This window comes from Diospyros lotus, chromosome 8, assembly GCF_014633365.1.
Source record: "Diospyros lotus cultivar Yz01 chromosome 8, ASM1463336v1, whole genome shotgun sequence".
Lineage (NCBI taxonomy): Eukaryota > Viridiplantae > Streptophyta > Magnoliopsida > Ericales > Ebenaceae > Diospyros > Diospyros lotus.
In genome coordinates, this window is record NC_068345.1 from 41,656,242 (window position 1) to 41,683,342 (window position 27,101).

Here is a 27,101-nt window from a genome sequence, read left to right on the forward strand (position 1 = left end):
ATAATTGAAATCGAATTAATCGATTTAAAGTTTGAACTAACCGAACCGAAAAAATAGCTTAAAAATCGAACCGAAATAACCGATTCAAACTTTAAACTATCCGAACCAAAAATTAAATCAAAAAACAATTCAAAAACAAAACCAAATACATCTTGATTGGGGGAAGGAATGTCTAGATTTGGCCTATGCAATGGAGCCTCTTATAGTTTGATACAGTTCTATCACATTATAACAAAACCATCGAGAGAATGGATGATGTACCTACAGGTTAAACAAATAGCAAATCACACAATAGAACCAAATCTGAAATCAAGTCACAAAACAAAAATACACTTACAAATTAAAAAAGAAAAGGCGATATCGCAAAGCCAACGAACCAAATAACAAAACCAAATCAAAACATCAATGAACCAAAGCACACGACGACGGTGAAGCGTGAAGACCTGGGTGTTGGACTTGGGTGGGGAAGAAGCCGACAGCGAAGCGTGAAGGGCTTGAAGGCATTTGGGTCTGACGATAATGGCGAGGTGAGGGTTAGCTGCCAAAGACCTAGGGCTAGGGTTGTGGGTTGATGCTTCGACAACGACGACGAGTAAGGGGGGTTGGGTGTTAGGTCGGGTGGGGGAGAAACCAACGACGAAGGTGTTCGGCTCCGATGATGACAGCGATGTGAATGTTAACGATGGTGGGAGGGTCTGTGAGGCGATCTCCCGGCTCAGGCGGGCTATCGGGTGTGAATCACATCATGACTCATTGATGCACGGTGCCAAGAAGGAAGAAGAAAGGAATGAACAAAATGGGTGGTAGCAGCACGGGTCGATTTTATTGAGCGCAAGTCGATTCGGTTTGTTGGGTATTTTTGTCCAAATAACTGAACCGAACTCAATACCCGAAATTTTTATAAAAAATTAACCAAACCCGAACCGTCTATCATGAATAACCGAACCGAACCGATCGATATGATTCGATTTAATCGATTAAACCAATTTTATGCTCACTCAGGATGGATTAAGTCTCTCTAGAAAATTGGTGTAAAAATTAAATTTCCAATAAAATAGATTAACTCATTTTAGGGCACAGTTGCCGCGTATGGCAGAAGATAATTTCATATTGGACCATGAGATATTTTGCTGCCCAATTTTGGGAAAAGCAACTGGAGATATTTTCATTCATTCCTTTGGCAACATCTAGAGTTCAAAGTTGGCCCCTACAAGACACAACCGCAAGCTTTCCATCTTCATTATTTGCCACTGATTTATTATCCATGGAAACCACCATGATTCTTCCATTTTCTCAGCTCCCCTTCTGCCCACCAAAACCCTGCAGAAGCAGCAAAGCTTCTCCTTTCAGATCTTGGAAGCAGAGGAATTCAAGACCAACTCGTTTCAACTGTCAAAAGATGTATGTCCCTGGTGGGTAATCAATCCCCCCTTTCTCTTTGGCTTATATATATACATATATATATATAAGCATGTATGTAATATTTGAGTATAGTAGGATAACAAATTAGCAACACATCTAGCATGTTTTGTGTGTGAACTTGCTAAAGAGGTTTCTTCCAGGGTTTGGAAGAAGCATCACCAGAAGCCAAGGCAGCCAAAAACCTCCACAATTTCTTCAACTACATTGCAGTTAAGATTGTCACTGCACAGCTTACTTTTGTTCTCTTCATGCTTATGCAGACATATTTTGATTTTGGCAAAAATGTTCAGGAACTCAAATCATAAGACTAGTATTAGGAAGCTGAACCCTTCTATGATTTTTTCTGACAACAAGGTCAATATTATGGTATAAACACACATATTTGGATCGGTTCATCTGTATTTGGTTTCCTGTATAATAAAAGAAAATTAAAGTGAGATAATAAAATATACGTCATACTTTAATCATGTCTAAGTATAAGAGTTAAATTGATTCAAAAATATAGATTTAAAAATATAATCAAATACAATAAAAATTTCGAGTTGTCACGAATAAAAGGTCAAAATATAAAAGTTAAATTGAGTCGAAAATAAAAATTCAAGAGTGTAATCGAACTAACGAAAAATTTAAGGGACTATATTAAAAAAAAAAAAAAAACAAGAAACGTGAAAATATAGATATAAAAATATAAGTTTAACCAACACTTTTTAAGTAGGAAGTGCTAAAAATTGTTATTTGAATATTAATTTATAATATTTTTAGTAATGTTTGTGTATTGATATATTATATATTTATAGTGATATAAATATAAATATTTGTGTATTAATAGTTAGATGAATATTTTTGAAGAATTTTGAGAGGGTCAATGGAATTTAGAGAAAATAGGAGCATCCACTATAATATAGTGAAATTACAGGTATTCCAATGTAATTTATCCTTTCTTTTTTTATATGTGGTTTATTCTTGACTAAATGTCAAGTTGTTACAATCGACCATTATCTTGAAACCATCATCTTGAGACTGAAGTTAAGATTAGTGGGATTATCATTCCACCAAACAAAACAAACTGATTGTTACGACCCTAGAGGGTTGACAAGGGCCTAAATGTAATTAGTAGCCAGAAATGACGAGGTTGTAATTAGCCTATTATTATAATAACCTCATAGTTGTACCAATTAGTTACAGTTATATCCACTTGCGCTTGGTAGTTACACCTATGCGAATGCCTATAAAAGGATGTAAGGCACCAAGGATAGGATTTATGAAATGAAATAGAACATAAATCTTTCCCTCCAAACTCTTTTTCTATTTTTCTCTAAATTCTCCCTCCTATCATTCAAACTCTCTTTCTTTCTCTCTCTCTCCCTCCAACTTGAATTCATTAACTACACCATTCCCGATTTGCATAAGTTTCAGATCAAAGACTTATTATTTGGTATCAGAGCGGAACATCCTCGACAATTGAAGCAGATAGTACTTGAGCAGAATTAATGGCGGAAGGCACATGTATGAAGCAACTTGAGACGCGCCTGCAAGCGCTGGAGTTTGGAATGAATCAAACTCATGAGGCGATTGCGCAAGGCCGGGAAGATCAAGTTGCTACCAGAGAAGTGATGTAGAGGGAATTGGAGAAGCATCGGGAAACCATCGATCAGTATGGTCAGAGGATCCACAGCATATTCAATATGCTCTCCGCCCTTCCACAATTCAAGTTGCCACCTAAATTTCCTTCGCAATCTACAACTGAACCCAGCCATTCCGGCCACGGAATACTTCCACGACCTGACGGGCTGATGGAGTCGAGGGAGCCGTTAGAGGCAAACACCGGGGCACTGGGAAGAGGTCTAAATTCTTACACTCCTATGCCTCGTCTAGAGATTCCTTTGTTTGACGGATCCAAGCCAAGGTGATGGATCCGCCGATGTGAGAGATTCTTCCAATTATATAATGTGGCCGAAGGACAGAGGATCACCATAGCAGTGACATATCTCAATGATACTTTCGACTCATGGTATTAAGGGTGGACTAAGGCGAGAAAGGTGGAAGCAGGATGGAATGATTTCGCTGAAGAACTGTGTGTCAAGTTCGAGGAAAAGAACATGTCAGATGTGATCGAGGAGTTCAAGATGTTGAAACAAACGGGCACGGTGACCGACTATCTGGATAAGTTCAAAGAACTGAAAGCACTCATGTGGAACGCACATTTGTGTTCAACGAAATAGTACTTCGTTTCAAACTTTGTGAGTGGCCTAAGAGGAGAATTACAATCAATGGTGAAAATGATGATGCCTACGACTATGAGGCAAGTCGCAAAAAAGGCCAAGCTCCAAGAAGCAACGTTAGAAGCCATATTTGGGAGGGGAAAATCGTGGCTTAGAAGTAATACAAATCCTTCCCCACCATTAGGAATGGGAATAAATTCGAAGGGAATGAGTACGGGGGTAGCACCAGGACCCCCTAAGACAAATTACAATGGTGTAAGAGGTACCACAATGGAACAGAGAAGGCAACTTGGGCTATGTTACAAATGTGGTGATAAGTATGGAATTGGCCATCAGTGCAAACGACAACTATTGAAAATGGAAGGCAAGGAAGGGGAAGATGATGAGGAAGAAAGAGAGATCAAGGAGGAAAACCTGGAGTTGGTAAAAGAAATAGAGGTAGAAAATGAATGAGGGAGATATCCTTCCATGCATTAAAAGGAGAACCCACGGGGAAAATAATAAAAGTCAAGGGAGAAGCCTAAAAGAAGAAGTTGATGGTTCTCATAGATAGTGGCAGCACACATAGCTTATTGAGTGAAGCCACTGCCATTGATCTTCAGTGTGAATTAATGGCCACCACTCCATTATCCGTCACGATGGCCAATGGTAACTAGATGTTAAGCCACTACAAATGCGTAGGGTTCAAGTGGTTCATGCAAGAGCAGTAGTTCTCGATGAACCTAAGGGTGCTAGAATTAAGAGGCTATGATATTATCCTAGGGGTGGACTTCAACCCCTTTACATTTGATTTCAACAAGCTGGAAGTGATAATGGAGGTGGAGGGCAAGAAGCTAACACTGGTGAGAAGCCTAGAGTCAGGGGAATGTAGAATAATCACGAGAAAAAAGTTGCAAAAATTGCTCGCAAAAGGGAAGTACCACATCTCACAGCTATTCTCCATTCACGCTGTCGAAATGGAGGAGATGAGCTACACAGAAATAAGAGGCAGCGAGAAAAAGAAATAGGAGATGGAACCACTTCAAGAAGAGCTAACCTCCTTAGGCATAATCAACGAACTTTTGATTGAGTTTAAAGATTTGTTTGAAGAAAGCAAGGTAGCTTATAAGCTGCAATTTCCTGAAGAAACGTCCACCCATCCGGTGTTCCATGTGTCACTGCTAAAGAAAGTAATAAAGCCTACGGCAACAACCAGCTTCTAGCTTCCCCCAGTAGATGAAAACAAGGAGGTTACCACGGAACCCCAAGCTATTGTAGACCGATGAATCACCTACAAGGATACTATCCCACTGACTAAAGTGCTAGTCTAATGGAGCCACTTGCACCCAGATAACGCAACTTGGGAGTACTTACCAAACTTGCTGAAGCAGCACCCCCAGGAAACCCAACTGTTGTCTTTTCTTGGGGACAAGAAAGATCTCAAGAGGAGGGAAAATGTTACGACCTTAGGGGGTTGACAAAGGCCTAAATGTAATTAGTAGCCAGAAGTGGCAAGGCTGTAATTAGCCTATTGTTGTAATAACCCCATAGTTGTACCAATTAGTTACAGCTATATCCACTTGCACTTGGCAGTTACAGTTATGTGAATACCTATAAAAGGATGTAAGGCACCAAGGATGCGATTTATGAAATGAAATAGAACATAAATCTTTCCCTCTAAATTCTCTTTCTACTTTCCTCTAAATTCTCCCTCCTATCATTCAAACTCTCTCTCTCTCTCTCCCTCCAATTTGAATTCATTAACTAAATCATTCCTGATTTGCATAAGTCTCATATCCAAGACTTATCACTGACTCAAATGGCTCCTTGAATATGCTTTGTGTTCTTAAATTATAGTATTTATTACATCAATATCTGCCTTCTCACAAGATCAACAAGAAGATGCCAAGAAAGAAAGAAAGACAAGGAAAACACAAAAGCAACCAGCTCTATTCCAAGCTGCTTTCTTGCCTTGAAGACATTCATGATCATGATCATGAAGACCAGTTTGCCTGAGCCTGGAGATCAAGCCTTTTCCAGATGAGAGGAACCAGGAAACCCTGATGAACAATGTGCTATCTTCCCGACATTAGATGGACTAGATCCTCATTTTTGTAGAGCGAAACGGCATCCCATTCCTCGGTTGAAGATGTAAGCATCATCAACGCGACCACAGTCGACCTCATGCTCGGCCTGAGTTGTGGATTTTCATGTGTACAAGCTCTGGCAAGCTGCGCTAGCTGCAACCGGAAGAAACAAAAGCATCATGTCAATGCCAAAACTGGGTTCATCTCTCAGTACTTAGAACTAAAGGGATCGATCTGTTTTCGGTGTTTAATTTCACCTTTAAGACTGAGTCGAGGGGGTATTCATCGCCGAGCCTGGGATCAACTAACTTGTGCAGATCTTCTTTAGGATCCGGATTATTGAGAATGCTCTCAAACTATGTAGATCAAAAAGGGAAAAGTAAGATAGTTTGCTGTAGATAAGGCGTTGATGAAAGTTGCATGGCAAGGTGATTTACCAAAGCAACGAGTCCTATCGATTCAGTACTAACTTCATTTGCCTTGATAATGGCTTCCTTGGCGGATATCAGTTCATAAAGGACAACTCCAAATGCGTATATGTCTATCTTGGGAGAAACGTCGCCATACCGAGCGTACCTGCATGAAACAACAACAGGAGTTGGAATGCTTCTATGTTAAGATGAATAGACGATGGAGTGATAATGGCAGACACGAGAGCACATAGACAAAAGGGAAAGAAAGGACAGCAAAATGGATTCAACCATAATGAGAGAAATTACAAGTTCATGAAAAATTAGCTCTATCTCTGTTTGAAACTGCCTGGACTCTCATCCGCTGGCTCTCACTACAGAAAGGGACCCAGAAAAGATGATAAATCTGGTGCCAATTACTAGCAATAAAAGACATTTTATGGCCATCCTAAATGCTTGCCATTTGGACATGGTACTTGACAAATTTACAAACCAGTAGGCTTTCACATTTTTGTACTGTAAATGGCCTCAAGAATGTATAACCATAGATAAGAACTTATATCTGAGGGTGTTTAATTTATTTATTTACAAACCAAGAATGTGTTTTATTTAACGCACCACAGCTTGCCTTCCACACACAGGTTTTTCTTTCAATTATGTGGCACTATCACGATAGTTTTTGCTGGAAACGGTAAAAGAAGTGGTTTTTGAATGAGGAACATAGCAAGGATGCGAGTATAGAAAAGGCACTTACTAGAGCTCTTCCTTAGAACACATGAAATAACAAATTGTGGCAATTTAATTGGTTGCATCAACTCATTGAGAAAGGCGAGGAAAAGGAAATATGAATAAATCTTACTCTGGAGCCATATATCCAAAGGTACCCACAAGACGTGTGAACAATGAAGCACTCCCAACCTCACTCAGTTTTGTAAGCCCAAAATCTGCAACCTGTATAATATAATTTAGTTGAGAATATTGAAAATGACTGATGTCCATAACTCACGACCCTTGAACAACCTTTGCACGAAAGTTTTTGTCTATCAAAATATTTTCTGACTTAATATCACGATGAATATAGACAGGGACTGTATGCTCATGGATGTATTCGAGCCCTCTGGCTGAATCAAGGGCAATTTGCACCCTAGTAGACCATGGTAAGGGGTCCCTCCCTGAAAGAAAACAGGCCACCAATCATAAGAAAAACTCAAATAACATGGGAAAGAAATATGCAATCTGCAGATGAATATGTGGTTTTCACCTGAACCACGCAGATGTTGACTTAAGTTGCCATTCTCAATGAATTCGTAGACTAAAAATAACGAGCCCTCCACACAGTAACCTATCAACCGTACCTGTTTTGAATAACTAGCACTTCTTAGACATGTTTCGCGTATGGGCATACTTGTCAAATACATCTTTCAAATTTCTATTCAACAAGCTAACTAATTCTCAGACTTCGTATGCGTTGCGAAGTCCTAAGAAAGCTTTCCCTTGTCTAGCAATTTAACCTTATCAGAAGAAGCAGCAAAAAGTGAATTAATCAACAATATAATTTAAACCTGCTACAATACATGTTATTTGCATCGCAGAGATTGATTGGGACAACTTAAGCATACCAAATTCAAGTGATGAACATGTGTTAAAACTTTCAGCTCAGCAAGAAATTCTTTTGAAGCCTGCATATCCATCTTCTTAATTGCAGCTTTCTGCAAAGGTGGAGGGAAGAAGTCAACTTCTGATTTGGGGGAGAAAAATTACATCATCCAAACAATTAAAAGATGGGATATCGGAGAATATAGCCCTTCTGACAAGATATAGGCCACAGCATCACACAACGTGAACAAACAAAAAGGGAAACAAAAGGTTGACGTAACACAGAACAGCTTATTGCAAGGATAAACAACAACAAATGATGTCCACACAATTTCAACAACATATAGATATATTATATTCTTTCAGAGGCATCACCATGTTCTCGTGCATCGAGTTTGCAGATTTATGAGTTTGTAGTCTGTTATGTCCATATCCATATAGAGTAAACGCTAAAAGTCTTTTCAGCCAAAATAGATTAAATAGCCAGAAGTTATACATCAATGAACCGAGTCATTCCAGTAATATCAAGTATGAATAATGCAGAAACAAACCTCGCCTCTTATCTCTCCATAGTAAACAGACCCAAAGCCTCCCTGCCCTATCTTGTTGGCCATGCTAAAGTCATTTGTAGCCTTTGCTAGCTCTTCAAGCGAGAACTCCACTGATTTGTCCATGGTAAAACCTGTGAGCCCCAGGGTCGCACCACCAACAATAGGTCCTGATTCAGAAGTTTTCTCCAAGGTACTTCCAGGGCCTGTAACCACAATAAAGGGAAAATTACTCGTTCACAAAAAATATGTTACCCACAAAATCAATGTTATTGCTGGCCATCCACATAATTTGAGCAGAAAAACTAGTCAAACTTCACGGAAACTTTGGTGCAGTGAAAGAGCAATATACACAATATCTCACAATACTACAAGAGTTTAAGGTGAAATTTGTGCAATAACGATTTCAGTTAATGCCCACAATAGAATCCAATTAGTTCGAGAAGATTGCTTCATAAAAAAACATGACTTTATTTGCATTTGGCTATGACAAAATACACAAGAAAACTTATTCTTTGTGATTCTATTCTCCAATTATATCAATGGACTTTCCTTTGAGATGCCAGTACCCAACCCATTGGGCCACAGAGTCGTTCATAGACAAATCACAGGAGAACATATACTGTTAAATTCATAAGAAATTCAGATTGTTTAAGATCAGCAAAGCAGCTGAAATATTGATGAACAACAACCTTTAGCATTCATTTCATTTTATTTTATTTTCCACTTGAAGAACTCCTTTACTCATATGCTGAAGGCAAAATGGGCACATACACACGCAAATGTTGCAAAGATAAATAACCCACAGGCATTACAAAGACCATGTTCAACTTGATCGCCATTGGGCTCTCCTCTGAGAAAGGATTCCTCATCCACCTTCTTCTTTCTGTAAAATCCAAAGTAGCTGGCACCCGCCAAAAGCAGAACCCCCACAACTCCAGCAACAGATATGCCAGCAATGACTCCACCTGCGATCCCTGCTCAAAACACCGGACTGGATTCTTAAGGAAACATCAAAAGATCTTGTCGTTGAGACACAGATTGAGATTGACAGTTTTGAGGAAATAGGCAAAACAGAACCAGGACGTACCACTTGAGCTGCAAAAAGGAAAGAGAAGCAGAAAGGTCAGATAAATTGAGAAAAAAAAGAATAGTAGTAAGTCTGAGGATCAAATCAATAGAGTATAAGTTACCTTAATTTCAACGGAGGGTAAGTTCCATTTTCATCTGCACACATAAGAAAGGGGATTATACAGCAGGAAATTGGCAATGGTCAGGCTGTAAACTTAAACTGGAAAAAGGATAAATATAATAAGCAGTTTCTATGTGCTTTCTATATTGAGCAATTCTCCTGCTATTTAGCCTACAAAATGAAGGGCTAAAGTGTTCAATCCCATCCAAAATTTGCTTCATATCGGAATTTCTAAGCCCTCACTTCCAATCCAATCAATCACATCTACACCTTTACTAATCCACTACAGCAAAAATAAGAAGAAAAATATTGAAAAGGGACTAAAAAGATTGCTCTATTTGCGTATATTTGTAAGAGGTAGGTGCAAGACTCTTTCTTTTCTTTTCTTTTTTTTCTTTTGCTAACGAACTTTAAAGACCTCAATATTTGTTAAAATGAGTAAGATAAAATTCTATTAAAATAATTTATCTCTAAAGTTCAAGATAAATTATTCGCATGGAAAGGAATAAATTTATCCTGAAAGTTCAAAATAAAAAGTCATGTAACTTATTTTTAAAAAATTTAATTCTTTTAGATAAATTCAATGAAAAATATTTTTATCTAGGATATTTTTCATATTCCATCATTTTTAGTTAACAAACACTACCCAATTGAATCAAAGCAAGACTCTCTTGATCGGAGAAATAAATCACCTTTGCCTGGAATAAAAACCAAACCACTCCCATTTGAAACTTGAAGTGGTATTGATGGCCTGCAACAGCTCCTTAGTAAAATTGAATGCAGCAGCAACCGTAGCCAAATTCTGACCGGACCGAAGAGGATACGTTATGTACAACCCGTAATCTTTGGACACCCTTTTATTTCCGCAAGAACAATTCACAGTAACATTCAACTGCCTATCATCCGGAATGTTGTAATTATTGTAACGACTCAACATCTCAATGGTTGTGAGATTCGAATAGTAAGTTTCTGCCACTCTCTTGTAGGTGTCGTTGGACTTGACAATGACATTGTAAACAAACGCATGACCCAGAAACTTATCCCAGGCGCAGCCACAAGAAAACGGAACATTCACTGTGGTGTCATATTGGATGTAGTCTAGGTTTTTGATTTGAGGATTGTAGTGTTGGATTTCCGTGGGCGAAGAGGAAAGGAGAACGCCTATGGAAGAAAGGGTCTCGCCTACCGGTATGTAATACGCAGCTAAAGCTTTGCATTGCCCACTGCATTTGCAGTCTACTCCAACGAAGAAGATGATGTGACTAACACCAGAGGGCCTAGCGTCAATCCCAGTTCTCTCTTTCCTTCAACCGCCATCACCAATGCTACTACTCGATCGAGTTCAAAGCTGAGGAAGGAAATCTGGGAAAAAAACCCAGAAAGGACGAGGATTCTTCATTTCTTTGGGCTTATTCGTTGACTAAGAAGACTAGGAGACGCGTTGCTTTTGGATTCGACGGTTTTGACTCAGCGCTCGCCGGATGCCACGGTTGAACACTACAGTTGTGTTATTCTTCTGTTGTCGGACGGATTAAGGCTCCCTCGTAAATTGGTGTAAAAATTAAATTTCCAATAAAATTGATTTTTAACTAATTTTAGTTCATTATTCGTTGTTGACTATCATCTATGAAAACGTCTTTGAGCGTAGTTTTTGACGTTTCTGAGATATTTTTGTTTTTAAAATGTTAAAAAACTTTTTTTTTACTATTTTCTTTTAGTTTTGTCACACTTATTTTAATTTTAATTTTTAATTAAAATACTAAAAATTCAACCTTTTTATATTTTGCCAATTAATTAAGACTTCTAAATTATAAGACTTTTTTTTTTTTCAATCCACGTTGAAGTTTAACTAACCTTTGACTGGGACAAATACAAGGCCGGACCCAGCACCAAAGTCGGATCCCGGGTTGTAGCGCCGGAGCAACTGGGCCGACACACCGGACTCCGCCGCCACCGAGGACAAATTCTCACCAGGCCGGAGAGGGTACGTCTCAAACAACCCGTATTCCCTAGAGACGTGTACGTCGCCACAAGAACAGTTCACTGTCACATTGATGAGACCAAAATCGGGTATCTGGGTTGGGCCGTAGATGTTGACCCGTTCAAGCCAGTCCACGGTGGTGAGGTTTGCAAACGCCACCTTAGCAACCTTAGTGTAAGTGTCGCCAATCTGGGTTTTGTAAGTGAAAGTATGGCCCAAGAAATCGCCGTTCAGGCACTCGCAGGAGAACGGAAGATTGATCCGGGTGTCGCTTATTAGGGTATCCGGGTCGTGCAAATCCGGGTTGAACCGCTGAATTTCAGAGATTGTTTTGCCGAAGATGGTGCTGATATAAGTGAGGTTTGAGCCTGGCCAGCCGTAGTAAGAGGCGAGGGCAAGGTTACAGCCGATTCTGCACTTGGCTTGGACTTGGAAAAATGGGAAGAGAAGAACACAGAAGAGAAGAAGAGGTCTGTTTGGCTTTGACGATACGATCATTTTGGAAGGGGAGAGAGAAGAACTAGGCAGTGGTGGTCTAAGATGCCATATGACAAACAGGGAGTATGTTGAATTTGTTGTTTTGATAATTGGCTGTCTCTAATGGGATCGGGTTGTTTTCCATCCGTCATCATATTCATATGCTATGTCTTGTAACATATATAATAATATAAACTAGTATGTGTTGAGAGAGAAGTTTGTTTTTGTAATTGGGTCACGGCCACCTTTTGTCTCCATGCTTGGGTCTGTGATTCTCTCCATTATGGTTCCTCCCTGCAGGCTATCCATGCTGTTATTTCCTTTTTCATGGTAAGTGGGAGAAGCAAAACCTTGCTAAAAGTCTATTGAATTTGTAGTTCGCGTGGTCGAGCAATCAACAGGGCCACAAGAGACAAAGTGAGTGATGCTCACAAAGGGACCCTACCTCGAGACGTATTTGGGGGTTATTGCTCGGACTATGAGAGATTAACTGGGCTTTCAGCAGATTCAGCACAGTGGCCTTTTACATTCATAATCATAACAACGCCAGGCCACCCATCACAGAGTGGAAGGGAAGGAACTATTAGTGTTACAAACACGTTTAACCTAAGTATATCAGAATCGGATGAACCATGAAAATCTCAGAAAGTTCCAAAGTCTGGATGGATACATCCAATGGGGTTCCACGGTCCTTGCAACTTTAGGCCACAGTTGCCGCGTATGGAAGAAGATATTTTCATATTGGACTATGAGATATTTTGCTGCCCAATTTTGGGAAAAACAACTGGAGATATTTTCATTCATTCCTTTGGCAACATCTAGACTTCAAGTTGGCCCCTACAAGACAGCACCGCAAGCTCTCCATCTTCATTATTTGCCAGTGATTTACAGAAAACAGTTGCAGCTTAATTTATTATTATCCATGGAAACCACCATAATTCTTCCATTTTCTCAGCTCCCCTTCTGCCCGCCAAAACCCTGCAGAAGCAGCAAAACTTCTCCTTTTAGATCTTGGAAGCAGAGGATTTCAAGGCCAACTCGTTTCAACTGTCAAAAGATGTATGTCCCTGGTGGGTAATCAATCCCCCCTTCTATGGGCATGTATGTAATATTTGAGTATAGTAGGATAACAAATTAGCATCACATCTAGCATGTTTTGTGTGTGAACTTGCTAAAGAGGTTTCTTCCAGGGTTTGGAGAAGCATCACCAGAAGCCAAGGCAGCTAAAAACCTCCACAATTTCTTCAACTACATTGCAGTTAAGATTGTCTCTGCACAGCTTCAGGTTCCTCCAACTTTTGTTCTCTTCATGCTTATGCAGACATATGTTGATATTGGCAAAAATGTTAAGGAACTCAAATCATAAGACTAGTATTAGGAAGCTGAACCCTTCTATGATTTGTTCTGAGAACAAGGTCAATATTATGGTATAAACACACATATTTGGATCAGTTCATCTGTATTTGGTTTCCTGACAGAGCAGAGCTATAATCCTGAGGCATATAAAGACCTGATGGAATTTCTGGAGAGGCACTCATTAAATGATGGAGACAAGTTTTGTGCAGATCTGATGAGGGAATCTGCCCGACATCAAAGTTTAGGTGGGCTGCGTGGTTTTCATTCATATCTACAGTTCTTTAGCAATCTTAACTAGAAACAGGTTTCTACACGCTATTATACAGTGTTTTGAGTAGCTGCAAACAGGCTATATCCAGCTTCACCCTTTATCTGAGAAAGTCACCTGTTATGAACCACAGTGTCTTGTCTTACATGAAAGCCTATATCAATCAAAACAAAAATGAACCACAGTGCCTTGAGTTATAAAAATGAACCACATACACATTCAGGGACTTCAGGTAACAAAAATTACCTCAAGGGTTGCAGCATCACTGTTTGAAGCACAAGCTAAATCATAAAATTGGGGGTTCTGATAGATCATAAATGCAACCCTGCCGTATGACTAGCTCAACTGAAAATGCCAAGAAATAAAATGTTCAGGAATGATAGGGTGATGCACGATAAATATAAGTTCCCATTCACATCAACAATAGGACTTTTATTAAAACAGTATCCTCTGATCAACCAACAGAAAATAAGCTCAAAAAGGAGATCAAGATATGAAAGGCCCAAGGATAGGTGATTATCAACATTAAAATTCTACCTATTTGCATATAATCCATAAGTGACTATAAGCCTGTGACATCTCCACACTGGATAATTGTCCAAATATCCCCTCTAGCCTTCATTTATTTCTTCTCATTTTCTTCTGGGTGTTTCATATGGCCTCCCTTTCTGAACTGAAAGTCTCTCTTTCTCTTGTTTCTTGCTTCTAGTCTGTTGTATCTTAAACTTTAATAATAAAATTCTAACTCTTGAGGATTTTCATGTCTTGTTACTGGATATGCGGCAAATGGCTCATGCTGCAGCGTTGCGCATACTAGAGGTACATTTCTTTTTTTCTCTATAGTTAAACAAACACTTCCACTTATTAACTTCTTGTAAATTTATTAAATCTTTAAACTAAAAAAAATGGCTTGTCCCCACCAGGTTAGATCTGCATACTGCAAGAATGATTTTGAGTGGGACAACTTAAAGCGGTTGGTTTTTAAGGTAAGGAATTGAGTATCATTTTTTCTCTCATTCCCTATATACATTTGGAGTAATGTTATTCATCTCTAATAGAGATGAACAGCAATTCATGTAACAGTCACATGATAGTGTACATGATAGTGTTTGGTTGTTAGTATAATAAAATCTATTGAGTATCTTTTCATGTTCCTTAATCAAACATTATCATGTGACTGTCACATAAATTGTTATTTATCTATACTGGAGATGAATAGCATTACTCGTATATCTAGATGTCCATCATTTGTAGTTACAAGTGTTCACTAATTTTATTTATTATTTTTTTTCAGGGAGTTAATGAAGCTAACACAAAACTTATGAGAGATTATGTCTCGGAAACTACTCGGGTAGAAAGTGAAAAGTAATCCATGAGCGTACATAAATGCCTCATAATATATTGTAACCTATACATTTAATGAATTGACAATGTATCTCCATAATAATGGATCCCACAATTCAAACTACACCTAGTTATGGTTATAAAAGGATTAATTAAAGAGCTTTTGCGATTGGGATTCAGGCTCCTAGTATGAAAAGCACATTTAGTGTGGTACTTAAGCATCTACACGTATGAGACAGCATGAATTCTATGGGAGTAACCTACACAAGTTTTAAGAGTTGCTTTTGATGTTTTATACTTGTGATTAGTTTTGATGATGAAAAAGAATATTTAATTTTGATTCTCAAGTCATGAGTCAAGTTTATGATTTTCAACAAAAATTAATTTCAAATATTTTGTAAAAATGAAAATCAAATGATTTATATTCTTATACAAGAAAATTTGAACAAACATGCATTATGATGAAATTTCCTAAAATAATTTTTCAACTATTAGTTTTAAAGTCGTTGGTCAACATAGAATTAAAATTGTTCTAAGTTAAAAGATCAACTAAAACAAGGTTTTGAAAATGTTTTCATTTTGAAAAGCTATTTCTCGACATTTCGATATCTAATATACATTGTTGTTAAAATAATTTTTAATGAATTTTTCAAGAAATAAAAGATATGTATTTTGAATATGGTAAAATTACCAAATACCAAATTTGTACTAAAATCAAAAGTAAATGTTCACATTTTCTTTTATTTATATTTTATCTTTAATTTACTTTAATACATAAATATAAGTAAAAAAGTAATTTGTACTGAATATGTTGTGATGTGCCCATGCTATGAATTGAATCATCAATCAAAAGTAAACTAATTATATGGACCTGTCGACCGATTCTAATCTTGTTGTCGATTGGTTGCTCGATATGTTCTCTGCAGTTTGTTGTCGACTGCCTTTGCATTATGACCTGTCGACCGATCTTAAGAAGCTATCAACCGTCTGGATCCACCTGTTGATTGGTTCGTCACAGACAACATGTAATAATTAGTTTTTCCATTCTCTCAAAGTGATTTTTCCACTACCAACGACAAGATTCATGAATAGGCTTTCAAGAGACTATAAATACAAGTCAAATGGATGATTCAAACTAACAAAGAGATATCATCATAAGCTTACAAGTGCTCATTCTTTCAAGAGCTTCATTGTTTCATTTGTTCTTCATTTTTCTCTCTAAAAGCTTTGTTTAGCATTTGTATTATTTTGTTCAAACATTGTATTTATATTGAGAGAAATTGTAACTAAAAATGTATACTTTTAGATCCTCTCCTTTTTATTATTCTTGATTTTCCTAATAATATTGTTAAAGGGCTTGCTTGTTTAAGTAAAAGAATTTTGATACCTAGCTTATTGCTAAAGGACTTGTTTAGTTAAGCAAGAATGTGTAAATTCATAGCTTGTTACTAGAAGGCCCATCTAAAGAGATAGAAGGTTTTTAATAAATTGGTTAAAAAACTCTTAATAAATAGTTAAAATAGTGAATTAGACTTAATTTAAGCCAAACTACTATATATTGTCGTGTCCCTTCTCTTGTTTGTGCTTTTTATTCCATTTATTGTTCCAAGCATTTTATTAATACTCACTTGCACTAAAATCACATTTTTCATCAAAAAAAATTTCAAGTTCAATCGAATTTTTAGAACAACTCAATTCACCCCCTCTTGATGTTAGTGTCATTGCTATTCAAACCTATGAGCTAATTTAACTATTTCCTTTACTTTCCCAAAGAAATAATTTTTTTTTCATTGGTAAAGCAGGAAGCTTGCCATATAGTATGGCAGGGTTCTGACCTCGAGCAAAGAGAAGGAATTTTGAAGTCCCTGAGCACTGCACTTTTTGCTTCCTCATATATGAAGCATATTTGAAGGAGAAAAGAATACTGAATATATCAAAATTTAGTCAAAACAAAAATAAGTCTACAAGCAGAGGAAACTTAAACTAGTAAGTCAACCCTTTTCATGGTACAAAATGAAATTGACATACCAGAAAATAAAGCATCATAACATGTTATCTTTCATCAAAGAATGGCTTGTAGTCAAATAATATCAATCAAATTATATGCTACCCTTCAGTCTCTTGTGAAGGTGAGAATTTGAGATCAAAATATGCACACATTTGATATGGTTGAGCTAAACAGATAATACCAGAAGAAGAAGAAGGGGAAAAGAAAAAAAAGTACTACTAATTATTCCTCCAGCTGCTCTCTTGTTACCTCTTCTTCCTTCATTGGCTGCAAGCAAGAGCGAACTCAGTGGACATACAGAATAAGTAATTTTTTTATTATTATTATTATTTTTTTTTTTTTTTGGGGGGGGGGGGGGGTTGTGATGTTGGGAGAGAGAGAGAGAGAGGATGTTTAAGATTTCTACATTCATATATAACTCTTTTTATGAAGCAAAGCGACGTACATCGAAACAGCATGGATTTGCCCTGTGCTAAAATATGACTGAGCATTCTCTTCAATCTTGTCCAGCCTGGAAATACAGTTCAAAACATTTGACATTGTTGAGACATTGAAGTTGAACTGAAAAATCCATTCACTAAATCCAATAAAGAGATTTTCTAGCTAGCAAACCATTACAAACATATGGGTAAAAACATCTGACGCATCATATTCTTAATGTCTGAGTAGATACTATAGTTGTTATAAAATTATGTTAATACAATCCATTGGGTTGTTCTCAAGGGAAGAGCAAGTGCATGGGGAACCACACTCAATGTCAATGATGAAGTACAGTCCCTGGTTGGACTCTCCTTGAGATCCATCCTTGTGAAACTTTTCCAGGTTAATCAGGAAAAAAATGTATTGGGCCAGAGCACATCTAGGATAATTCTCTTGGTTATGAGGGGTGATAACCCCATCAAAACGTGTCCAGGAAAAATATATGAGACATGTGCTACTGTTCTCAGTTATCAAATTGATCGAGCAGAAAGTTATTATTTAGGGGGACTGTAATGCCTGAATTTTTAGAAAGAGACAAATAAGAGAGAGAACAAAATCCAAGAGAAAATAGGATTTCTCAAGCCATTGCAGATTAGGAAAATTTAAAGTTCAAAGAAATTGGAATTGAGTTCACAGTCTAAATGGAGATTGAGATGAGGGGTTATCATAGTTGTAGAGGGATTTAGATTTGCCTGGAAGTTTGAATTGAGGATAAACTTTATTTCAGAAATTAAGTCTTGGATAAATTTCCAGTATCAGTACCTATGATCCCCCCATTACTAAACTGACGAATTCTTACGGAAGGAAACACTTGTCTGAAGTATAAATTTACCTATAGATATAATTCACCATAATTCCTCCGCTCTCACGAAAACCTTTCTCTGATCGATCTGCCATCCAATTAAGTCTTCCAAACATCTGTCAAGTAACAAGAAATTAAAGTTATTAATTACCTGTGAAATTTGTGCTGTAATCTCACCAAAACTTCAGCCTTCAATTTAGCTCGCAAAAGCAAATCTTTAAGAAGAATTGGATGCTCCAAACAGCTATCTAGTTTTTTTATATATCATTGACAGGAGGAGTGGGAACTGAAAGAACTATGCAAAGAGACCAACAAATATTCAATGCTTCCAATAAATAGCTCGATATAAGGCCAAACTGGCCAAAAAACATGACAAGAGGATGGCGTTCCTTTCTTAACTCATAGAATGGCTTAAGTCTCTTTCAATTTTTTTCAACTCCCAAAATGCAAAAGGGCTATTAGCAAAATGGTCTCAACTACCTTGAAATTTTAAATATTTGACAATCCAATCCAGGTTCATGGGATCGAAAGATTCAGAACAAATAGATACGACCATGAAATTTTCTGATCCATATTCACAAGTAATTTCTTGTAACTGCAGTGGCAGTCTCTGAATTAATCAAATAGGAATTCCTCCATGACTTTATGTCTCCCATATTTGTGTATCCCTATAACGGACTCTTGAATTGGCCATCCCTGATGACATTCAGAAGATCTCATGCCTGCACTCTACACAATACCATTAGATCCTAATATCTGTCATCATGTCTCAGTTGTTACTAATAACATTGATATACTTGAGTAACAAGCTGAAGCTTCTCTTCCATCTTGAAATGGTTCAAACCAAACCTTGAAAGGAGCATTACATAATGCAAGATAGGTACATCAATTTGTAAAATATTGTGCAAGAAGACATACTGCTCCGTTCTGTAAGTGGAAATTTGCAACCATATCTAGAGCTTTCCCCCTCTTCTTTTCTTGCAAAAGATACCTGCAATGATAGAACCATGCATGCATATAGATAGATCAGCATCAACGAAAATTCTCCACATTGTTTAATTTTGATTTCTTGCTACAGTATCAATCAACCAATGAGGATGCACTGTGCCAATACAAGTATCTAGGTTCTCACTTGAACTGAAGGCAAATTAGAAGCTTCAGCTGTGCAATTGTTAACCAAAGTACAGCATTCTCTAATAGATAGCTTTTGTTATCAAATCCATCAGTAGGGAACTGGGCATGCATGTAGAATTACCTGGAGCACAATCGCATCAGAGGAGCTTTCAATGCTGAAATTAGTCTATCTGATTTAGTCCACTCAAGGTTAGTTGATGTCAACATGTTTGACATAACTTTCATGGCATTTTCTCCACCAGAAAACTCCCTGTAATTGAAAATGTTAACATGCACTGCACTATATATGTTGTTAAGTAACAGCGTGCTTCATAACAAAGAATTATTTCATGAAAACTAGTACTGTTGTCCATTATGCCAAATTAGTAAAAAGGGAGGGGAAGAGAAGGAAAAAAGTATGGCTAGTTTAGCTTTTGATGAAATGTTGAAGGAATCTCTTCATGTTGTTTCTTTTGAGATAAACATCTCTAGAACAAGATGAAATGAATTGCCATCAGAACAGCATGGAGATCAGAGTGTCTTATTCATTTAAAGAAAAAAGAAAGCGTTAGTTTGTTTGACACAGTCAGAGAATGGCGAACTGAAACTTTTTTGGAGACAATGGGTCATCAATTGAAGAAAAAGGGCTGCTTGGGACAATTGATCTTTTCAACTTTTTTCTAAAAGGTGAGAAGAACTTCCATGCTTGAACTGAAACTTCACAGAGGTCAAGACGAGGAAATTGAGCTGAATATTGGGGAATGGCACTGGCATCTCATTAAGTACAAGGAAAAGATGCATCATGCATGTATAAAAAGCTTACACAGATGCATCCAAAATTTCCCTTTTCTCCTCTGGTTCAAGTATGTTCTCCCCAAAGGTAGAGTCAGATCTCTCTGCTGAAGCCAACTTAGATAAGAGCCATTGCATGTAGCCAGGGATAGGGCTGAGTGTTGCAAATGTCTAAATAGAAAAACACAAACCAATGTCAGAAAGAAATGCCAGAAGGAACCATGGAAATTAGACTTGCACAGACCTCACATTTTGTTACTGGACCTTTTGGCCACACATACATACATAACATGTACTAAGGAAATTCAAACAACATTGCATCAAACTGTTTTCATGGTGGAATCAAACTAGCAATGGTTCATGCCTTGCTTAGCTTAAATATGAGGCAAGATTATCAGAACAGTTTCATCAACAAGGCAGCACATATTGGAAGCATGTTGAGATCCTTTGCATAGAAGCTGGGCAACATGCAATTTTAATCATCAATTTATAGTGTGCCTATCATAGCCAGTGGCCAACCCAAAACATTGCTTCCTTGTCAACAACAACAATCACAATCCTTAATCCCATTAGGTGGAGTTAACTGAGTAAATACTAGCTTTCTAACCATCTCTATCCAGTGAAAAATCTTGGGGATGAAACTAGCATTGAGCACCTGAAGAAGTTCCATTCAAATGTTTTCTTGAGAGATCATGACACTAAATCTTGAGTCCCTTTTGAATTAGAATGAAACTTAGAGCTAAGACATCCTGCTCAGACATTAATATAACTTTAAGATTCACTGGAAATTGTGCTCACAGCTCTCACAAAACATAGCTTCCACTGAGATAAGAAATCCTTTTCTGCTAAGTACCATAAACAAAAGAACACAGTTTAACTTTCTCTTTGCAGTAACAACTTAATTTAAATATGATCATGGCCATTCCAGAATATATGGGCCAAAAGAAAATAGAAGGCTTACAGAAACATTTGGCATTTCTTTTTTCACCACATCAACCACACGTTTAATAAGGAACTTTCCAAGGTTGATACCTTTCAAGCCAGGCTGTGAATTTCAAAGGTATGCAACATAGGAACAAGAAAGCAAATTAGTAATAGTTTAGCCAAAAAAAGAAACCAAATTAGTAATAAGAGCTTCCTGTTTCAAATTACAATCAAATAACATATTAATGTGCAAACTTACCTGAGTTGATGATATGGAGTAAAATACCAAGCAAGTTGGCTCACATTCAGGTGTTGGAGGATCATTCCACAAAACTTCCTGATTTGGTTATAAGTATATGTTAGCATATATATTTCACTGAAATTTAACAAGGTCAGGCAAAATGCCATCACCTGTATTGTCTGCACCACATTCTTCATAAGTGCAGCTTCAATAAAGATTAGTGGTTCACCTGAAGGGAAATTAGTTATAAGACCCAATGAAGTAGTAGAAAATATACATCAAGCAATGGAGATCTGTCAGATTCCTGATCTGACAAGTGAGTTCTCGATTGATTGAGAAGAGCGAGAGAAAGAGAGAAGGGAGGATTGAGAGAATTTGAGGGAAGAGAGAATGAGAATTGAGAGGGAAACTAATTTCCTAATTTCATTCAACATAGGGGTAGAGGCGTAGATCAGTTCCTTTTATACTGATCTATGGCCTAAATGGGCGCCAAAAGCGGTTATGCCCTCCCCACTTGCTTTACAACTTGCCTGGGAACATGCTGGAACATTTCTCCAGCTATGCTTATCTGTGGCTTTTTATTTACACAGGTCTCAGCCCACCAGGTCGATGCCTACAGCCTATTACATTGGCCCAATTATCCAACTAACATAACAACTATCATAACAAGATCTATCAGCCTAGGTCATGCACCCAACCTTAAGGTGGCTATCTATGCAATAAACAATGCACACAAATTGCATCATTGTGATAATAAAAAGTTTTGAATCAGATTTACCAGGTATATTCAAAATTAATAGAATATATACTTGGTTATTGACATTATAACTGAATAATGCCCTCAATTGAGTATGAGGTTCTGAATGTGGACTGTCAACCTCTTAAGAATTGAACAAAATGAGTTGCTTATCAAAAAAGAAGCAATCAAAAAAAGGTGCCAGTTCATCGTAGAGAAAAATAAGACAGAGGGTACGAGAGACTTTAATTTATTGGACAGAAGTTGGCAATAACAGTACATACCCTACCAAAATAGTTATTGGAAATGAATGCTAACCAGGTATTGCTGGATGTAAATATCCAAAACAACGGCGACCAACTCCCAGCCTTCTTTTAAGATCTATAAGGTTGCTGATTGGATGCACAGCCTATGTAAAAGATGTTTGTGAATCAAGCACACTCAAATCAGGCAACATGATAAAACAGGATGCCAAACTTGCCTCATATGTAACAATCTTTTCCAACAAAGAAGCTGGGTCATCCCATGTAATTCGATGAAGCTCTAGGGTAGCAGGAGTAAGCCAAGTACTAAGCTCCTCTTTTAGGTAGGAATCTAGAGCTCGTAAAGATGCAATACTTTCCTCCCTGCATGCATTAAAAGGAAATCCTCAAAAACTCCAAATTCCTTATACATAAATCATTATCAAAATTTTATGCAATATGATATCAATTGGTCAAGACAGCTATATACACAGAGAAACAGTGTCCCCATTGCATGAGGCTCTCTCTTTGCAGAGGGTTAGGTGAGTTTATTTGCATACAACCTTCCCCTTTGTTTTTTGCAAAGAGGTTATTTCCATAACTTGAACATATAACCTTCCAATCACCTGTAAAGCACGGACATGGAAGAAGTCATTGCGCTGGTGTCGCTGGCAGGTCGGACGTGACGACACGACGACACACCGGTGATATGTGTCGAACACCTATGTTGCACGGAAACACCTCATAGGTGCCGTTTCCCCGTTTCCGAAATGTTTCGGAAACGTTTCCTATTCCCGTTTTGAACCCTATTTATACTTATTTTTTTAGAAAAATGTCCGTTTCCACGTTTCCATTTCCTATCGGAAACGTTTCCCGTTTCCGTTTCCGTGCAACATAGTCGAACACACCCACGTGGCGTGTCTAACACTGCTTTTGTCATTCTCAAAGGGACACGTCGACATGGGGGGGACACACGTGTTCCCTTACAGACACGGCGAAGACAAATGGTTACCAGTTGTTCAACTGGTCTGACTCCAATTTATTGCTGCCACACCACTGTTGGGCTGGGTTCTTCATCTGATTCTTCAATCTCCTTATTGAAGCTTCCTTCAAGCTGTTTTTAACATCATTCATCAGTTGTCCCATTGGAACTGGAAGCCTGGAACGTGAATGAGAAAGGCAAGCCCATGCTTCGTTTCCATCAAGTTGTCAACAAACTGATGTGGTGTGAACAATGAACTGTGATCTCCACGGAATGTGGTGACGTCAGGGATTTAAATTCAAAATGAGTAATGAGGTTAAGAGTTATTTATTTGGAACTTCATATTTTGAATTTTAAATTCGTATTTATGAGTATAGAATATAGTTTTGGTATTTTATTATGCCACTAGAAATATAAAAGTTTAGTTTATTGACTAACATATCCCAACCATGTCGTATCCTAATTTGTTGAAAAATGCCATATCCCCGTATCCATGTCTGTGCTTCTTAGCCAGTCATAATAGAGCAACCTTACTATTGCTACCAAAGCTCCTCCTCAGCTATATCTACAGAGAAGTTGACATAAATTTCCTCTATATCAAAGTCACCAACAAAAAAACAAGCACTATTACCTTTTTTCTATTTGGCAACCTAATGGGAAATTGGGTATCTTTATTGGGGAAAATACACCTAACCTGCTTATTGAGGCACAGATTACCTTCAACCATCACTCTATTTTGTTTATTATTGTCGTACAGATTTGCATAAGAAAATGTCCAAGATTAAGAAAGAAATCAGTAAGAGCTTTGGATGTCATTGCATTTTCATCAAGAAAAGGGACCAAGAATCTGAGCGGAAAAATATCCATCAACTATCAAACTGTTATTCTCGTCAAACATAGAGAACAAAGAACGTCCGCAGACAATTATAAAAAATATACATGAAAATTATCTCCATTAGTCTGTCATAACGGAACCTTAAAATGGGACGTGTCTAGTTGCATACCTTTTGACCAATCAACAGGCTAAAAACCTCTAAACTCCCTTCTAAGGTTGGCTCTTCATAACCTCAGACTACAGGCTCAGGCACCTTTAGAAAGGTCTTACTAAGTTGGACACCAACTTAAAACACCTTCTAGGATAGATGTTAAGCCCATATGAAATGCTTTGACAACTAACCCCTTTCTTTTCTACTAACCTTGTCTATAAAGTACATAGTTGACACTTGTAGAGTACCACTTCAAAATAGATTTTTCTTTCTTCACGTATTTATTTTATTTAGTCTCAGCGAAGTTATGACCAACCATAATTCAATATAAGTAGTACAACATAAAGTTCTTAGCCTGAAGACAAGGGGCCACCGCTTAATGATATATGTGCCATGCATATGGGGTTGGCAGGGACAGAGTGAGAGAAGGACTTCATGCATAGGGAAGAACCAAAGGCAATTTTATCAATGGTCATCTCAAATTTCAAACCAACAAAGTCCCTTGTGCAACCATTATATGTAGACTCATGACAGTTCCTGCATTCTAATCATAAGAACTCCAGAGACATGCACCAGTTAAGATGCATGATGGTTTTTGCATATTCCAGACACAAGTAAATTTGAACTTGATAGAAAGCCATCATTTTCTATATAAAAAAGTTCCACCACAGAGGTTGTCATAGAATTTTCAACTTGTCAATGGTGTCAAACTAGTAGCTGTCTGATTCAAATGGATAGATCCACTCCAACAAAAAGATGCATGGGTTCGGTCTGACAAGGTAAGTACAAATATTTAAACATATAATGCAAAACTATGTTAAATGCATACCATGGACTATTAACTTACTCAAGAATAGATAAAATATCAGCTCTGATGGTGCACAAGAACTTCAAACCTCCTGGGTGTGTATTGAGCCTTTCAAATAGAATTCCATATGTTGGCTTTAGAGCATGTCTTAAATTCCGCTCAACCCTGTAGAAAGTTGCAAGTGAACCTTCCTCTTCATGTGTAGCAAGTTCAGCCTTGTCACCTAAAACTAGAAACATTTAGAACAAGCCCTTGCAACCTATACAAGGTTCAAAGTATCAATTTAAACTCACCCTGCGGCATCTCAAGCCCAAGATACTGCCTCATCGATTCATGAACTTGTACCCTATTAAGATCATATTCTCTGGCAAGTATAAGAAGTAGTTTCTGGCGATTTTCTCTTGAAAGGCAAAAGTAACCCTATGTTATAAAAGGATTACCATTAATAAGGGAGTAGTAGATAGAAACCAACATCAATCATATAAAAACAACAATGTACCTCCGAGAAATCATCTAGTACAGTATCTAAAACTTCAATTTTGTTCATTGATATGGCTGTGTGCATTGACTCCCTCACAACCTCAAGTGCTCTGTAAAGCCGTTTCATCATAAGTGCTAAAAATATGGTGGAGCAAGATTAAAAATCAAGGCTTGCCTATGTGTATATGTTTAGATAGATAGATATGTGTTTAGATAGATAGATAGATATGTGGGCGGGGCGGGGGGGTCAGAAAAGCTAACCTCTCAGTGTTGGTCGAGGCATTGATATTCTGACCAGATAATCTGCTGGCTTCCCCAAGAGAAAGCTGCATTTGGTTAAGCCTGCTCTGCTAAAACAAATTCAGAAATTATCAATGTTTAACATAAAATACTAGCTTATAACATATATAAGATATTGTTTATGGTTTGTGAGTTTTGTCAACTAAACATAGGTTGTTTCTCAACTTATTTCTCTCAACGAGATTGTTTGCAACTTATTTCCCAAAGCCGAGCTGTCATATGAGTTCTATACCATTTTAGGTTGATAAAATTTTGGATAATAGTCGTGCTAATTTGAACAATTCCATGAATGATAGTAGAATTTTTTTTTTATCTATTTCAGTTAAAAAATCCAAGTCTTTAGTCGACTTCTTTTCAGTAGTTCCTTCTAACTTGGAGCGATTTATTCTAAAATATTTCATTTTACTGGAATTTGGTCATTCACCATGCATGACAATCCTTGCTAAACATCCATGGGCCATGGCTCAAGGCTCAAACATCCAAGTTCAATTCCTACTGGACGGGCACCAAGTTGTCTCACGTCTCTTTAACCTATTTCTTTAGCCCAGTTCAGAAGGAAAAGGGCCTCTCCTAAATTACTCAGTTGCTAGACCATTAAAAATTAATATAACTTCCCCTCCTTCAAACCCGGTCTTCTAAATTTTAAAATTAAAACTATAGAAAACCTGTTTCTCCGGAACACAGACTCCACAAACAACCGGCGTTTTTTAAACAAGCTTCCCAGCTAAAAACAATTTAAAAACAACCCTCAATTCCTTAGTTTCTTGCGAAGCACCAGGCATTAGAGCTCAGAATTGCAAGAGTACAATTATACGGTGCTCGAAAGACGAAATCGTTGAGCCGATTCCACGAGATGGAGTGATATTCGAAAAAAGTTCAGCAACAAAACCTGAATTTTGATACAACCTCTCTTCAATTCAATATATGGTCTGGTCGCGAAGAATTTCCACGAACAGATCGCAAAGGACATTCAACATATACGCAAATACGTGTATGTCAGTTTATAAATACAGAGAGAGAGAGAGAGAAAGAGAGAGAGAATGGGAATACTTACAGAAGCTGTGGTAGCAGAGGCGAGCATTTTAGTCCTCATCAAGATGGTTAAACCTTTCTTGTTCATCTCTGCGAAGAGAAGAGCAGTCAAACATAGGGAAGTTCGTTCAGCTCTCCAATCTTCCGATACGCTTTCCCCACCCTTCACAATCAGACGCGATTTCATTTTCATACTATAATAAAGACGCCCCCTTTCACGCGCTCTCTCTCTCTCCTCTTTTCTTGCAATTATTTTTTATTAAAAATATATAAACAATACTGTACCAAAAACG

General features: G+C 37.6%; 3 protein-coding genes across 8 annotated transcripts; 1 reads left to right on the forward strand and 2 right to left on the reverse strand.

The window, feature by feature from the left end:
* Positions 1-1,166: 1,166 nt before the first annotated feature.
* On the forward strand, positions 1,167-15,061 carry LOC127808219 (chaperonin-like RBCX protein 1, chloroplastic). The gene is made up of 6 exons (XM_052346656.1): positions 1,167-1,412; positions 13,105-13,199; positions 13,398-13,515; positions 14,341-14,357; positions 14,462-14,524; positions 14,833-15,061. The coding sequence occupies exons 1-6, from the start codon at positions 1,265-1,267 to the stop codon at positions 14,905-14,907; spliced, it is 516 nt and encodes a 171-aa protein (XP_052202616.1). The 5' UTR covers positions 1,167-1,264; the 3' UTR covers positions 14,908-15,061.
* LOC127808220 (chitin elicitor receptor kinase 1-like) lies at positions 4,555-11,935 on the reverse strand. The gene is made up of 11 exons (XM_052346657.1): positions 11,311-11,935; positions 9,457-9,491; positions 9,071-9,230; positions 8,268-8,470; positions 7,740-7,829; positions 7,382-7,475; positions 7,141-7,292; positions 6,980-7,071; positions 6,148-6,286; positions 5,968-6,066; positions 4,555-5,863 (listed from the first exon to the last, which is right to left on the reverse strand). Exons 1-11 carry the CDS (start codon positions 11,933-11,935, stop codon positions 5,699-5,701), a joined length of 1,854 nt encoding a protein of 617 aa, XP_052202617.1. The 3' UTR covers positions 4,555-5,698.
* Positions 15,062-16,917: 1,856 nt separating the features above from the next.
* On the reverse strand, positions 16,918-27,009 carry LOC127808218 (uncharacterized). 6 transcript variants are annotated; one of them, XM_052346654.1, is made up of 17 exons: positions 26,831-26,990; positions 26,666-26,705; positions 25,738-25,818; positions 25,496-25,586; positions 25,290-25,416; positions 25,036-25,219; positions 22,460-22,604; positions 22,297-22,387; positions 21,413-21,471; positions 21,261-21,338; positions 21,039-21,122; positions 20,109-20,248; positions 19,428-19,556; positions 19,091-19,163; positions 18,203-18,288; positions 17,336-17,401; positions 16,918-17,157 (listed from the first exon to the last, which is right to left on the reverse strand). In XM_052346654.1, exons 3-17 carry the CDS (start codon positions 25,806-25,808, stop codon positions 17,151-17,153), a joined length of 1,431 nt encoding a protein of 476 aa, XP_052202614.1. In that variant the 5' UTR covers positions 25,809-25,818; positions 26,666-26,705; positions 26,831-26,990; the 3' UTR covers positions 16,918-17,150. The 6 variants fall into 6 exon arrangements, with proteins under 6 accessions (XP_052202614.1, XP_052202612.1, XP_052202613.1 ...); XM_052346652.1 differs by having other exon boundaries at positions 25,738-25,823; XM_052346653.1 differs by having other exon boundaries at positions 25,738-25,823; positions 26,583-26,705.
* Positions 27,010-27,101: the final 92 nt, after the last annotated feature.

Excerpts from the sequence above, each read along its gene's own strand:
- LOC127808218 (XM_052346650.1), bottom strand. The coding sequence starts at position 27,001 with ATGAAAATGAAATCGCGTCTGATTGTGAAGGGTGGGGAAAGCGTATCG. Across the intron at positions 25,417-25,495 it reads TACTAGATGATTTCTCGGAG|GGTTACTTTTGCCTTTCAAG; the intron begins GTACATTGTTGT and ends TTTATAACATAG. Across the intron at positions 22,605-25,035 it reads GATATTTTATCTATTCTTGA|GGAGGAAAGTATTGCATCTT; the intron begins GTAAGTTAATAG and ends TAATGCATGCAG.
- LOC127808220 (XM_052346657.1), bottom strand. The coding sequence starts at position 11,935 with ATGATCGTATCGTCAAAGCCAAACAGACCTCTTCTTCTCTTCTGTGTT. Across the intron at positions 9,492-11,310 it reads TGTATTTGTCCCAGTCAAAG|ATGAAAATGGAACTTACCCT; the intron begins GTTAGTTAAACT and ends TTATGTGTGCAG. Across the intron at positions 7,476-7,739 it reads ATGTTCATCACTTGAATTTG|GTACGGTTGATAGGTTACTG; the intron begins GTATGCTTAAGT and ends TATTCAAAACAG.
- LOC127808219 (XM_052346656.1), top strand. The coding sequence starts at position 1,265 with ATGGAAACCACCATGATTCTTCCATTTTCTCAGCTCCCCTTCTGCCCA. Across the intron at positions 1,413-13,104 it reads TCAAAAGATGTATGTCCCTG|GGTTTGGAGAAGCATCACCA; the intron begins GTGGGTAATCAA and ends GGTTTCTTCCAG. Across the intron at positions 13,200-13,397 it reads TTGTCTCTGCACAGCTTCAG|AGCTATAATCCTGAGGCATA; the intron begins GTTCCTCCAACT and ends CTGACAGAGCAG.